The sequence below is a fragment of the Bombus terrestris genome, chromosome 6 (genome assembly GCF_910591885.1).
Source record: "Bombus terrestris chromosome 6, iyBomTerr1.2, whole genome shotgun sequence".
Taxonomy (NCBI): Eukaryota; Metazoa; Arthropoda; class Insecta; order Hymenoptera; family Apidae; genus Bombus; species Bombus terrestris.
The window spans coordinates 6,077,468-6,092,174 of record NC_063274.1 but is presented as its reverse complement, the minus strand read 5'-3'; the positions used below and the strand labels follow the sequence as shown (position 1 = coordinate 6,092,174).

The 14,707-nt window shown below is 37.0% G+C and overlaps 2 protein-coding genes and 1 long non-coding RNA gene across 8 annotated transcripts in view; 1 reads left to right on the top strand and 2 right to left on the bottom strand.

Moving 5' to 3' along the window:
* LOC105665832 (lachesin) overlaps positions 1 to 14,707 on the bottom strand; it is a 484,949-nt gene that overhangs the window by 192,904 nt on the left and 277,338 nt on the right. The window lies entirely within an intron of this gene.
* Positions 6,855 to 10,024, bottom strand: LOC125385272. Of its 2 annotated transcripts, none has more exons than XR_007224344.1 (3): positions 9,844 to 10,024; positions 7,190 to 7,327; positions 6,855 to 6,950 (listed from the first exon to the last, which is right to left on the bottom strand). It is a non-coding gene; the product is annotated as an uncharacterized LOC125385272 (long non-coding RNA). The 2 variants fall into 2 exon arrangements; XR_007224345.1 differs by having other exon boundaries at positions 9,645 to 9,877.
* On the top strand, positions 10,041 to 11,663 carry LOC100644058. Its single transcript, XM_012309336.3, has one exon. It carries the CDS (start codon positions 10,161 to 10,163, stop codon positions 11,376 to 11,378), a length of 1,218 nt encoding a protein of 405 aa, XP_012164726.1. The 5' UTR covers positions 10,041 to 10,160; the 3' UTR covers positions 11,379 to 11,663.

Sequence of the window (14,707 nt, the reverse complement as noted above, 5' to 3'; positions counted from 1 at the left end):
TAAACAGTCGAAACGTACTTCCTCGCCAACGACGATGCCTGTTATGTGGTTTGAACGCGCGTTTCATACAAAGCATACAAAGTGCTATTAACAACGTTTGGAATTCCGTTTGAATTTTAATTCGTGTTTTCTGCTTTTGCATTCATAGTAGCTGATATCATATCGGCATGCTGCATATTCATTGCCTTTATATTTTACTACAATAACTCGTTATTTTAATTTTTGTTTTCAGATTCGGGCGATGTGATGTTTAATGATAAGTACACGGCTAATTAGCTAAACATTTTCAATGATCTTCAATTCCAATGAATCGTCTGACCATTGAGAATACGAGGATACTCGTCGATACAGTGGCTATTTGACAATAAGAGAGACAACCGAGTATTTATCTGATATAAAATGATCGCAAAAAGAATTCACGCGGTGTCGTATTTGTTCTGGCATTTATATACCAATCAATTAAATGTAAATATATTAAATTTCGTACCATTCGTTAGTACTTTTGTATGACCACAGAAATTTCACACTGTGAAGATGACATCTAGAGTCTGATAAGAACAAGAACGTTTCATTGGAAAATAAGAATTTGAGGTAATAGTTTTGGGAGCCGCTGTAATATGTGACAGTATGTACTGTGACATACAGTAGAGCGTGAGATATCCATCGCAACTGTAGAAGTGAAATTTCTCGACGTAATTCTAATTCGATGGCCAGAAAATACAGCAGACAGTAGTCTAATTAATATTTTGTTTATTTAAGCCAACCTGCTACTAGAACAATATTTCCAGTACCGACTGAAAAAGCTTGAAATTACCTTGCAAGTCCCTCCATCGTATTATACGTCATATTACGAAAGAGAATGCAATGTACATACAGCCCCGAGTGCAACGACAGCAACGACGCCGATTCTTCATGGTTTACATAGTTTTACGACCTCGCTACGTCTTTTTATTAATCCGAAGTATACAAAGTGAGCTGTAGTATCATGACCAGGCTGACTTAAAAATTCCAAGCCCCAGGGCCATCGTGTGTTGGCACGCAACAGATTCTCCCTCTTAATTCTCTCATTTCACGGCTCGCGGTTTCAAGCCAGCTCGTAAAACATTCGTGTCGCTCAGAGAGAAACGGCAACGCGGTGTGGCGAGAAGGGCGTGAGGAAGAGCGGGGTCGGAAGGGTGAGCTGTCGTAGGAGGATCTTTCAATCTAGCCGAGGCACGGGTGGTTGAAGAAAGAGGAGGAAGCTGGTTGCCGGAGCAGCAGCCCCGGAGTCTGCTTTAAAATTCAAATTCACAACTTTTGCTTAAACGTCTCTTAGATAACCGAGATAGCTGCGTCGCCTTCCGAACACTCTCTGCCCCTGAAACTCTCCGGTTTCCACCCTGCGGCTGAATCTCGTCAGACGCGTAGAAAAACGATCCCGGAGTTTCTATAGGGAAACCTGCAGAGTTAGAAGAAGAATGTATGTACGTGTACTTGCTACGCGTGTATTTTCTTCATCTGTGTGTATAGAAGTTCGGACCGTAGCGCAATCTCCGATAAGTAAGTAAATTGGTCTGGATATTAGGAGCCTCCGACGCGCTGCAATTCCAGTGGGGGTGGTTCAGGTTACGTTACAAGACCCGCGCAATGGCGAACTCGAGTTTCCCCTTCGTTATTGGTGAACTCAAGATTGTCGACCGCGCTAACGAGGGACATCGATTACCGGCAAGAAATTGAGCATATGCCGGGTAGGGGACATAGAAATGAGCCGGCTCGTGGTATGTAATTCCGTGTACTCGAGCGTGAACGCGGTCGGCTGGTGACCAATTTTAAGAGAGTGGAGAGTTTATTACTGGTCGTTGATATTTCTTAATGATAGGGGAAATGGTTATGACGGTGATAGGTGAATAATTTGTGCATACTCTTGCGGGTAATTTTATTTTTCTGCTTTTTAATTACGAGGTCATGGATCGTGGATGTTGATCAATTAATTACTCAACGTTATATCAGCATTCAGTTAAAAAATGTATCAAACTCTGTTCAAAATTAATGTCTAACTGCTTTCGGAAAGATTCTCTTTTTTCAAATTTGGTGAAGCAATTTTCTAGATTTTAAGTCGAGAAATTCTACTATTCCCTGCGAAATACATTGCAAGTCACCGACTCGTTCCTTCTTCTTGCGCCATCTTGGAATTTAATGTCCAATTACGTTTCACAAGCTTATGTCTTTACGATTACTGGCGAAAAAATGAATTTTTCTGATACAAATAGGTTCAACCAAAACTGGTCGGATTTTACCTTCTTCATCTAAAATATTCTTTTCCAACGAAAGTCGATAACTCTACGCAATGTATATTAAAGGAAGCATTAAAATGATAATATCTCTTGAAGCAAGAAATAAAAATACGAGAAATAAAACATAGAGATAATGATAATAGTAATACGTATTCGTACAAACGTAGATGCTATGAATTTAGAAAATTGTTGCTGCAAACAACAGGAAGTATCAACCAATCAACAACAAGTAGTCGATAAAACCGCATACCTTTTCCAACACTTTAAATCTCGCAAGACAAAAGACAACGGCAAAATCCTGCAGCATCGTGCGAATCTGCATACCGAACCTATAACCTTTAGCCCGTCGGTCTATAAATTATCGGGAACTAAGAGGGAATCGTAGTCAAGACGACGCTGCGGTTCGATGCAGTGGGAGCAACCGGCGATTCAACAGGCAGCTCGGAGCGGAAACGAAAGAAGCGAACGGAAGGAAACAACGAACAGCCAACGGGCCCGTGGCGTAGCAAGCGTAGCGAAAATTAATCCAATCGGGCGCGCGGAAAATCAATTCGATGATAAATCTTCCATCGAATCGTAAATAACGGCGCGCCACGATCCCGCCAGATAGTCTTGCCTGAGACCATGGCGCGACAAAGAAATATGACGACCAACACTGGAGCTTATTTATCGAGAAAAGCGGGACGTGAATGGGTGTACCGGGTTTCTTTGCTTGATCCACCGTGCAACGGGAATTCATCGACACGGTCCTTTTACATTTTTCCAAGCCCTTTTCCCAACCGTCCAGCATCCCCGCTCTCATTCACTCTTATTCACCGATCTCGAGCGGAACCGGTTCCACCGGCTTCGTCGTACTTCCGGCTATTTCACGAGTCTGCTCGTAAACTTTTTACTACGATCCTCCGTACAATATGCTCGGAACAATCTGGAGACGGCAGCACCACGACATCCACCTCCTCGTACCCTAGCCGTTTATTTCTCTCGCTTCTCCTCTTCGACTTCGCAACTGACGTCGAAACGATAGAACGACCGTCTCTGTCTTTACAAATTTAGAATTTAGAATGACAAGAACTTCGTAAAGTGAGTATCCTGCCGGCTACGAGTATAAAAATACTTGGAGTAGTATTGATTTCGAGAACGTCCAGAGGGTGGTGATACAACGAGATGGAGCACCACCAGCATCGGATAGCGTTATTTATGATTCCGTTGCGGCGTTATATTTATCTCTTTTCAGCAGGCCATCGATCCTTCGATTTTCGGAAAGCAAACGGCCACAGGCTCTATTCATGCTCAGGATTCAAGCAGATCGTCCTGTGTTTTCTACGTGTCGAGTTCTCTCGTTCATTGCAGATCGTTTCCGCAACTTGGTTTAGCTTGTTATGAAATTATATACACGGAGAAACCATACGTACGTTTAAATGTAAATTGTACTCGTGTGCAATTAAAGTTTAAATCTCATTAAGGTTGTTTTTTTAATATACAAGCTTAGGTTTAATTAAAGGCCCTTCTATAATGTTCTATGCTGAGTTTAAGTCAGAATAATCCGTTCGGTTTTTAATTGTTCGGTCTGTTCAAAAGGAAATTAACACGGATATTATACAGATATTATAATTATTACAGAATAGAGTGGATATTATAATTATCGCAGAATTAATACAGATATCATAAAGCGAGGAATTCTTGATAGATTAACGAGCATGGATTTTCTCGACAGATACATTACGCTCAGGTACAGCTACTCGTATAAAAAATTCTTGTTCGTTAAATAGAAATGTATCAACTTAAGTCGAATTAAGGAATGTTTTTAAGGAGAGAGCGACTACTATTTATAGAATTGTCTGTAAATATATGAATTCCAATGTTCGTTAAGTTCTCAAACTATTCGAAGAATTATCCTAAAGGATCGATTCCAACTGTCCAAATTTCGGAATCTCCAAAGTTTACAGTTTCAATGAAAAACATACAATCCAGATTAAACAGCCATAAAATCGATCAAAATGAAAATATTTGCAATCCGTGTGCAATTTTACTTCTCAAACTTCGACAAATATTTTTATTTGACTCTTCTGCCTTTATCTTGAAAAGAACATCGAGACGCGAAAATTCGTTAATTCAAAGTAAACATTTCATTCAATCTGTTGATTAAACATGGAAACAGAAAAAGAATGGAAATTTTTCATCTAGAATACACAAAAATCTTACAGTTGAGTTGTAGGTACCAATGCAAGAAGTGTTTTAGGATGCTCGTTATGTTAATGAGCGACTAGCTCTGAACAAGTAACGCTAATCGGTAACGGATGTTCTCGTTATCGCACGTTCTCCGGGAAAGTAGATCTTTATGGCAGCTAACTAATTTAATTCGTTTACTAGGTCAGTGATTCGTAAGAAAAATTGGCGAGAGCTATGGATTTTTTTACACCGGCTTTTCCTTTCTCCTTTATTGTTTCCTCCAATTAAAAGTCCGCTTTTTATCGATACAATACGGAATAGCGAGCGTGATTGAAAGCTTAAAGCACACGGAATTAAACGGCCTGACTAAACGTGGAATTATCGTGCTGAGATTTTTGTTCGTGATAGGCGGCCGCGATTGAAGGTTGAAAATAATTTCGAAATTTTATCCTTTGAGCAATTGTATGTTCAATTTTATATAAATGCTGTTTGAAGGGATAAAAATGTTTTAAATGTACATGATTTAATGTTATATGAAAGATAATGAAATATGGAGAATGTAAAGTGACGTTGTAGAAGTAGAGCGCTAAATGTGAAGTGGGTATCTTCCTTTTTTAGCGTTTTTTCGCATGACCTGAGACCTATTAAAATTAAAAAATTTTTAATACCACGGACAGATACTAAAGAACGTGTAATTCAAGTTTCCATGTAAAATCATAAAAAAAAGTTATATGAACAATTTTTTAATATATTTCTTGATTCTTTAAACTTCGCCTATTAATAAGAACTTTGTTTTCAAGAATAACATCTTTTTTATAGATTATGGAAAAATGAAATTTATTCACTCTAAGTATAGTAGATAACATAAAATTTCAAGATTATAATATTTATAACCAGTTTAAAAACTAGTAACGAGAACTATCGTTTCTCGTAAATTAAGAAACATTACAGGCCGATAGACAAACGTTACAAAATGTACACTGCTCAAGAATATTAGCCATTTAAATTCAATATTTGTCACGTACGAATAATGGTCTCCAGTCGCTGTGAATAATTTTACAGAAAATATTCTGAATACTCGGCATAATCAAACACTTTCATGGCTATACGATATATCTATATCAACATCCACCGAACAATCAGTTCATTATACAATGGATCAATTATTACAGGACTGCATCCTGGAGGATGGATCGATAAGCAGTTTAACGCGTATTATTTTCCGTGTCTGAAGGTTCGACGACGCAGCTCGTCGTTGCATAAATGAAAGACAGTTCAAGGGGATAAGGTAAATCGTCACGTAGCTGAAGAGCCATATCGAATGAAATTTGCAATGGAAATTTAATCTGCCTCGGTTTGTACCGAAGAATACTGGCTGCTGTTCCTTCTTAACACCACCCGTCTTTATGTCTCGCGGAATTTTCAACGGGAAAATAACAGACAGGGTGACGAACAGAAATTATCGTTGCTCGCAAGAACCTCTATCAACGGTTCGGGAAAATGCAGTGGGAAAGCTCGAGTGGGAAACAGGTTTAGCGGAATATTTTATTTAAACCGCGGAAAGATATGCGGGGACCAATCGATTCCGACGAAATCGCTCCAGGTGGTTATTCGAACTGAAAAAGCTTTCTCGCGTGTTTCATTCGAACAGAGAAAGGTAATCAATTTCGTTGAAATACCCGAGTATATACGAATAACCTGTGCCATTTGCTAGATGAAGGCCGACTCTGCTAACTCGTGAACTTTTTCTAAATCAAATGTCGACGAAAAATACGCTCGATGAAACAAATTACGAAAATATAATTTATTAGAATATCAGATTAGTCAACGAAGCATGAATCTACGATGTTTGATGTAAAATTCATAAACGCATATCGCGAGTGGGCGGACGCACTGGTTCCTAAAAATTTTATAAATTTCATGTGAAGCCCAAAAAGAAAAAAAGGTACATGGTACAGAGTTGAGCGTGATATCGATCGAATTTGAATTTTTATCGTGTTACAGTGTAAGCATAGTAGTAGGTTGTTGGTTTACGATACGTGGACAAGTAGCCTCGTACTTGAACCGCCAACCACATAAAAAAGCAACGTTGACTAAGGTTACATATGTACTTTGTACGCTACTGTTCAGAAGTGCCTGTACTGTTGCATATTCTTGACACAAGACCTTTTGTAATTACAAAGTTGCAAATAAAACCACTAAACGTCTTCTCTCGAGACGTTCTCCCGCGGTATCGTAGCTTTCGTTTTGTCTGAAACGTCAGAAGAGTCCACTCGTGCGCAGCCAATTCAGTTAATTTCATCTCGCGAGCGAAGAAGACGATTTTGCGCTGCTTGCCTTTCTGGATCGTGGCACCCGCCTGCTCCAGTTGCGCTGGTCGCTTCTTTATCATCCTTTTCGGCCTGTTTTTTCCCCTTCATTGTCGCGCACTGTTCGGTGTTGTTCGGAGAAATTCCACTTGAGGTCTCTTTTTGCCAAGATCGTCGCACCTTCGCGAACTGAACGAACCTTTGGTAAGAGAAAAAGTGGCAGAACAGAGAGAAAATGAAATTGCCTTGAGTCTAGATGCTAGAGATTGATTCTGAGAACAGGTTCAGAATTAAACGAAGATGATTGCTTGCGGTTGAGTATAGGGACAGGATTCTGCCTGTCCTTGAAATACATTGCCGCGTAGAGATCAAGGCTAGTTCAGACAGTATTCAATAGTTTAGTCAAATAAGAAATAAAGCTGAAATTACGCCATTCACCTTGGAGAATCATTGCGGATGAAACGAGGAGGACGACAGTGATGTTTTTCGATTAATCATCCGCTGTGAAATTGCGGCATGAAACCACACAGTGTAAATTCGGTTTTACTTTCTACTTGACTAAACAACTGGCCATATCTGAAACAATTTTTGTTACAAAAATAGCTGTATAAAATTTACGTATTAATTTTATTAGTTTGGGAATTGAAGAAAATTAAAAAAACGTAAAATTAAAAAATGACATTTTTTCCTGTATCACACACATGTTAAATTTTCCTCTCGCTCTTGTCTATATGCTTGTTCCTAGAACATTTACGAGAGTTAAGCTTAAGTGGCCGTAATTATTAATTCCAACGTTAAGGTTTATACACATCGGAATGAAAGAACAGCAAATTCTTAATGTGGAACACAATGATAAATCAAATATTAAATATTTACAAACTAAATTAATCCTATTATAAAAACTTGTATTATAATTATTCAAAACATACAGGAACGTAAAAGAACATACTAAAGTAGCTAACGCGGAAGTTTCTCTACTTATCCAATTTACACGCGGACACGTTATACTTCACATAGTCTCCAGCGCCGGCAGGAAGATTTGTCTTGTTAGCGATGAAGTCATAACTAGACTCAGAATTTTTATGTTTATACGAAATTTGTAGATGCAAAAATACACGGAATATATAAAAGATCCAAGTGTACTCGTTATAATATTCTGCAGGGAAAACAAAATTCTGCTTACAATTAGTTTAAATTCGTTATTTACATACACAAAAGCGTGAATTGTAAGTGTAATCATAACATCTATCCAGGAAACATAAAAATAATACAAACAACATGTTACGCCGCGCAAGACATCTGCACTCCATTCCGCGCGGCTTGACAGCCAACGGTTTACGTACCATCAATTTGAAATCCTAACTGCATTGTTCGCACATATGGTTTAAGTCAATCTGTTTGCCCGAAAAGACTTTCTAATTTTAGAAGTGTTTTCGGCTGGTTTTTGGAAAGGTCCTTGGGTTTATTACGCGCTCTTAAGAATTACGGAGAAAGCGGGTAATGGCCTAACGCAAAATGCTCTCATCACTCATCAACATCGACTGACCAATGGACATCGCAGATCGTTGCCCTCACTTTACAAACGAAAAGTGTGAACAACGAATCCGTTTTCTTCGCTCAAAAAACCACACCCACACCGTAATTGCATGAGAGCAAAGAGTCAGTCTAACTCACTCGGTCACCCGGTTAATCTTCTTTATACAGTCAATCGACTTCGTACAGTCTAAGTCTATTCAGTCGCCTTTATACACGAACTCTCTCATCTACGAACAATCCTTCTCTTCGTTACCTGTACCGTAATCAACGGCGTTACTACTTAGTGTGATTGTATAAATTGTTGGAAATATATATTTTTATAACTCTGTGAATCCCAGTGTTATACCACAACAACCACTCCTATTATCCTAACCGAAATAAGGGGATCGAACTATTCGTGGTGTCGATTATTATAATCGTAACGGGAATTTACGACTCCCGTTGATGCGTATTCTCGCGACCGCCTCTCCCCGCGATAGCTCGAAAATACACAACACGCACACATATCATCATAAAGACCATGACATCGAGTTATAGAATACAAAGAATGATAAATATACGATAGCGTGTAATTATTGTTTAGAATTATTATCGAATATAGTAGGGAGTGGTGAATTATGCAATTGAGTGCATGATGTTGAATAAGCCACGCCTTGTTTTCTTCAAACAGCCATTGCATACGTAATTGAGTCTACGTCCAGGTATACTTCCAGTTAACTGATTACGTCGCGACTAGGGATGGACTCAGTTTCAACATTATGTTAACTTACATACGTATAATTCGAATTAAATTCAATATACAGGGTTCTTTTCATAGGTTCTGGATACTCCTCGTGAAGTATAATAGTTCGTTCGTTGTAAGTTGCGAAATATTTGATATTCAAAAGCTGGTTTTGATCTTCATGAATGAGTATTTACAAGTATACATCCGAATTAGTTGAAATTCTTACGGATACTAATCGAATCATTGAATATCTCGTTGAACTCTTATAATAAATTTTATATCTTATAACACGTTTTTGTTTCTTCGATTCCTCATAATTAAGAATTCCTCGTGATTAAGAATGATAGTCGATAAAAAATAATTAAAAAAAATAGAGATTTGTATATTTTCTATTTAATTAAATTTCTCTATTTAATTTCTACAGTTTCGAATTTATTCAATCAGTGCTTGATACAAGAGACATTTTGGAAGCACCCTTTTTTATTACCCAAAGTATCTATATAGCGTTCGAATCTGTCGCATTTGCATACAAGTGTAATTGAAAGTATTACTTCTTCTCTTTTGAAATACTTATGTTATTGTTTTAGTTAAAATGACTATGTTAACATACCGAGAATTAAAAAAATGTTTTACCATTTGCTTCATGTTATTTATGCTTTTCTTCACTTAATTTAAACTATTTCGTAATAGCCTGTACAATACAACTTTATTTAAAAGTTAAAAAGCACAGGAAGCTTCAAATATTTCAACATATCTTGAAAAATGCAAAGAGTGGTGCATTGGACAATTTAATTAATTTAACTAATTTCAATCAGTTAATGATCGAACCTACTTGCAACATACTTGACTCCATCACTAACCACTCTTTTTCTAGGAATATTATCACGAGTAGCTTTCCCGAAGTATCGTGCGACTATGAACGAGTCTAGTTCCTCGGTGTGAGAGATGTGCTATATCATGGCCTGTACTCAGCGTCTCCCACTCTACCTCTCGTGCCTTGTATCGTCACAGAGTCAATGTTATCGGCGTATACGAGATGGTAGTTGACTCTCAGTTGCGATGACGTTGCCATCGCCAGTCTACGATAGTTACTGTAATTGAAAAGACTTCGAGCAATCGTCGCGATATTCGTTGCTAATTGGTGATGCCATGATGTGCGAACAAACGAAGGATTGTCACGCCTGGTTAGACCCTCTGGTCGACAAGATAACCACGAATCTCGGTAAAAATTTCAATGATATACGATACGAAGTATCCACGCCTAACGACTCCTTCTTCGTTTCGAGTTTATTCTTCGTCAATATCGTCTCTAACTCGACTACCAACAATGACGACCAAGAGAAGGAAACATCGAACAGCGTTGTGATAAAGGTACCGTCATCGTTGAGCAATTTACGAGAAATAATGAGATTGAACGAACAATTCCACAACGAGATATTGTTCTATAATATGTACGCCAAGTATTACGATCAACTGCCTCGTTGTGTTTACGTTGAGCAGGATGACTCCTCTAATTTGGCGATCGTCCTAGAGAATGTAATTACTCAGCGAGGTTACAACTTGTGCAAATGGAAGAACGATATACCTCTGGTATACACTATAGCTGCATTTCAAGAAATCGCAAGGTTTCACGCGAAAGCATACACGGTAAAGAAGAATCATAAGGAAGAATTCTTCGATTTCGTGAGGAGTATCCAGGAAGTTAGGTTCTACCCAGGGACCATGATGAAAGTTATATTCAATGAAACTGCGACCAGGTGGCTCGACTACCTTCGAAAGCAGGGCCACGATAAACAATTCTGTGATAAGCTCGAAGCTAGATTAGAAAACACGTTTGAGGATTTGATTCTGAAATTTGTCGAGGTCGAGGAACCCCTCGCCACGCTATGTCATGGCGACTTCACGATAAATAACACGTTGTTCAAAAACGAAAATGGTAAACTGAAAACTATGTTTATCGATTTCGCGTTAATACGGTATGGGTCGCCGATTTTGGATCTGTCTACGTTCATATGTCTGCATTGCGCGAAGGATGTCGACAAAAATATGTTGGATAATGTTTTGAAAGCGTATCATGACTCTTTGATACAGTGTCTTAAGGAGAATGATATGGATTGTGAACAGTATCCGTTCGAGGCTTTCTACGAGGATTATAAGAAGAAAGGTCTGTTTGGATTTTTCATTGCCGCGTTTTTCCTACCTATGGTGATGGGAAAGTCTGATAAAGCACTGGAAGACTTCAATGAAATGGACATGTCGGAGTGGATAAAAACGTTGCATCACTTAGGTGGAGATGAAATTAATGAAATTTTGGCGAATATGTTGCTGAAATTAAATGAGTTTGGCTGTCTGAATTATGTGCTGTAAGTGATCGGTATTTATTACACTGGTTATGATCAACAGAATCCACGCTTTTATAAATCAATAAAACCAAACAAAATGTAATTTTTATTATTACTAAAATTTTAATTACGAATTTTATAATTGAATATTGGATATTGTTAAATTATATAATTTTTGACGATTTGTTGAAGAGCCAAATTTTATTGTTTGAAAATTGAAATGCATATAGCAGTTGCAGAATCTATAAATAAGAGCGAAGTTATTGTAAAAAATATCATAAAAATGTATATATAAGATATGTTCTTTGTACGAAGCTTATCGTTAATTATCCTTCTTTTTTATCCTTTTCCGCTCTTTTACATCGTATAACGAATAATCAGTACGTAAATATTAATTTTCTAATGTTCACTGGCAAAACATATTCGCAGAAGTACTATACTTTACGATACAGTACGATATTTTACGAATGTGAATCAGCGTAATTTCATTATAATTAAAAAATGAAGCACGGTATAATTTATAGATACCTTATGCGCATTATATAAAATGTTTTGAAATTATATGGAGATAATGTTGATAAAGCTGGAAAGAAATTCGAAAGTGTATATAAATTTTACAAGATATTAACTGCAAGTAAAATTTCAAAAAGTTTTGTAAAACGTGCCTGATATATTTATAAAATTTTTAGAACATATATAAAATGTGTTTATAAAAATAATGGTAATACATTTCGCACTGTATATAGTATACTAAAATATTTATAATACACATCTGGTATTTATCGTCCATATGAAACACAAAAACTCCAATCACTATCATACATCCACAAACAGCACATTGTTCACACAAACAGCATGAATCGGTACATATGTACCATATGTATATGTGTATGTATTATAACAGTACGTCCTTTCAAAATCTCGTTCTACGTACAATTATCAATCTCTTCAAGATAATCCATCCTTCAAACCAATACAATCAAACATTATACAATTGAAATTTCCAAGAACTTAATCCTTCAAAGATTACGCTTTTGATATCTTGTACTGCTCACAGTATATAGCAGAAACCTTCATAATCCACTCTATCACATATATAAAATATCACCGAATAACTACTATATATACTATAACTGTACATACATGTATCGTTCACTCTGATAAATTCTCATTTTGTGTCAATCCTTTAGAAAATAATCCACCAAATCCGCTATCATTAACGCTAACATTATATACATTTGAAATTATCAAAGACATTAATCCTTCAAATCCCTGTAAAATCCATCTGAAAGTAATCGGCAATCCGTGATACGCGCAATTAACGTTTTCCATAATGAACCGGTATCGGAAAATTTGTCGAGAGATAAGCGGCCAGAGCTTTTTTTCATGGGAATACACGGATGGAAAACGGGTGCAACAACGCGGGTAAAAGGCTGGTTTAGAAGAGTGCACGCGTATACCCGGCGTCATATAGGTATGCGATGTACATATCCAGCGAAATAAAGCTCGTAGACACGAGGCAGCGGGGACGATGCGCGAAATTATTCTTTCGCCTATATGCAAGTACGGATCTGCCTTTCAAATAGAGGCACTCCGTGACGCGCGGAAAAACTTTGTCATTTCCATATATTTCGCCGAGGACTGACAGCCCTGTCTCTCCCGGGAAATTCACTTACGCTCTAACCTGAATTTTAAGCCCGTTAAATTTTGTTCGCCGCGGCGGTTCTACGCGCGGCCACGTGTCTTCACGGCCGGAAGAGGAAACGAGGGACTGGAACTTGCGAGGAGAACTTGCAGGAATACTTTTAGCTTGGAAACGGACCTGAAACACGCGACCTACGGGAGGTTACCTTCGATATTCTAGGGAATCGCGAAAAATAAGGAGAATGATTGTTGGATTCGTAGAATATCGTTAGAGCTGGTTACGTAGCAGATAAATTGACGGTTATTAAAAGTGCAGACTGTAGTGGGAACATTATACAATTTCTCGAAGAAGATTCGTGTAAACTACTGTTCGAACAAATGCATATTGTACTATTCAGAAATCGGTTGATGTACTTCATAGAGGATTCCTTTTTCTATTGAAATGTCGTACTTTTCAATTAAATATTTTTCACAAATTTCTTATTTACAATTTGATATTTATACCATTAAGTTCCATCCTTAAGCGATCTGTTTTATTGTTATTATTATTGCGTAGCAAGTACGCCGTGCAAAATGGTATGGAAAATTCATTCGGTCTTTGTAAATCTCTCTTTTATCCAGAAATTTAATTTATTCGAGTTTTATTTATTTTAATCGAATGTCGATTAAAGAATAATTTTTAAATTTAATTCGCGTATCATTGGCTGAGAACTTCTGGTATTAGAGAAATATTTCACGATGCGCAGAATCACTGAGATTACATTTTCCGTATGCAAACTTGATATTTTGCGCGTTTCAAACACTACTAATTAAAGTTTCTATACGGTAGCGTGAGAACACACTCTGCATTTAATGATCTATAATTGTCAAGCGAATGTATTGTGTTTTGCAACATGTTTAATCACAGATACAAGAGAGAACAATACGTATGACACAAATGTTCTGTTACGTTCGATAAGAAGATATTTAAAGATACGTACGAATGGAAATTATGATGGTTGCGTGATAATGTGAAATACGTCACCTTATCTATCTTAAAATCTCACAAAGAGTGCTTGTTCTTCTATTTACATTTACGTTACCACATTAATGATCTTTTATTACGCTTACGCATATTCAACGCAAGAAACTATTACATCAATCCATCCGCGTCAAGGTGAGAGCAATAGTAGGTAAGTACTTACATATCAATAATTTATATCTTATCTTGACTCTCGTGTAACACTATTGCCGAATTTCATGAAATGTGACAGAATATACGAATAATAATGTTACACTTTCGTATCTCAATTTCAATGATAATTGCATGAAATTATTACGTTTACGAAATACGTTTCACAAATTTTAAGGTGTATGGAAGAAGCAATACACGTAGTTAATTTAATTAGACGAAATATGTGACGTTTAAATTTTACGGGAATAACAATTATTTAAATTTCCGGGTTGTTTTGATCTCCAATTAACAATTCTTTGAAGAAGAGTCCAGTAATTTTAAAAACAAATCAATCTTTATATACATATACAGTGCCGCTTATAATTATTCAAATGAGACACCTTTTATATTTTACTTTTCTACCGTAATATAAAAGCCAAACAAGAGTTTTTTCATATTTTCAATGCATACAAGTTTTTATTGGAACAATAAACATTGCCTTGATTGTATTATCAATTAGAAATTGTAACTTTCTTAAATATACATTTTTCCACAAT

Excerpts from the sequence above, each read along its gene's own strand:
- LOC100644058 (XM_012309336.3), top strand. The coding sequence starts at position 10,161 with ATGATGTGCGAACAAACGAAGGATTGTCACGCCTGGTTAGACCCTCTG.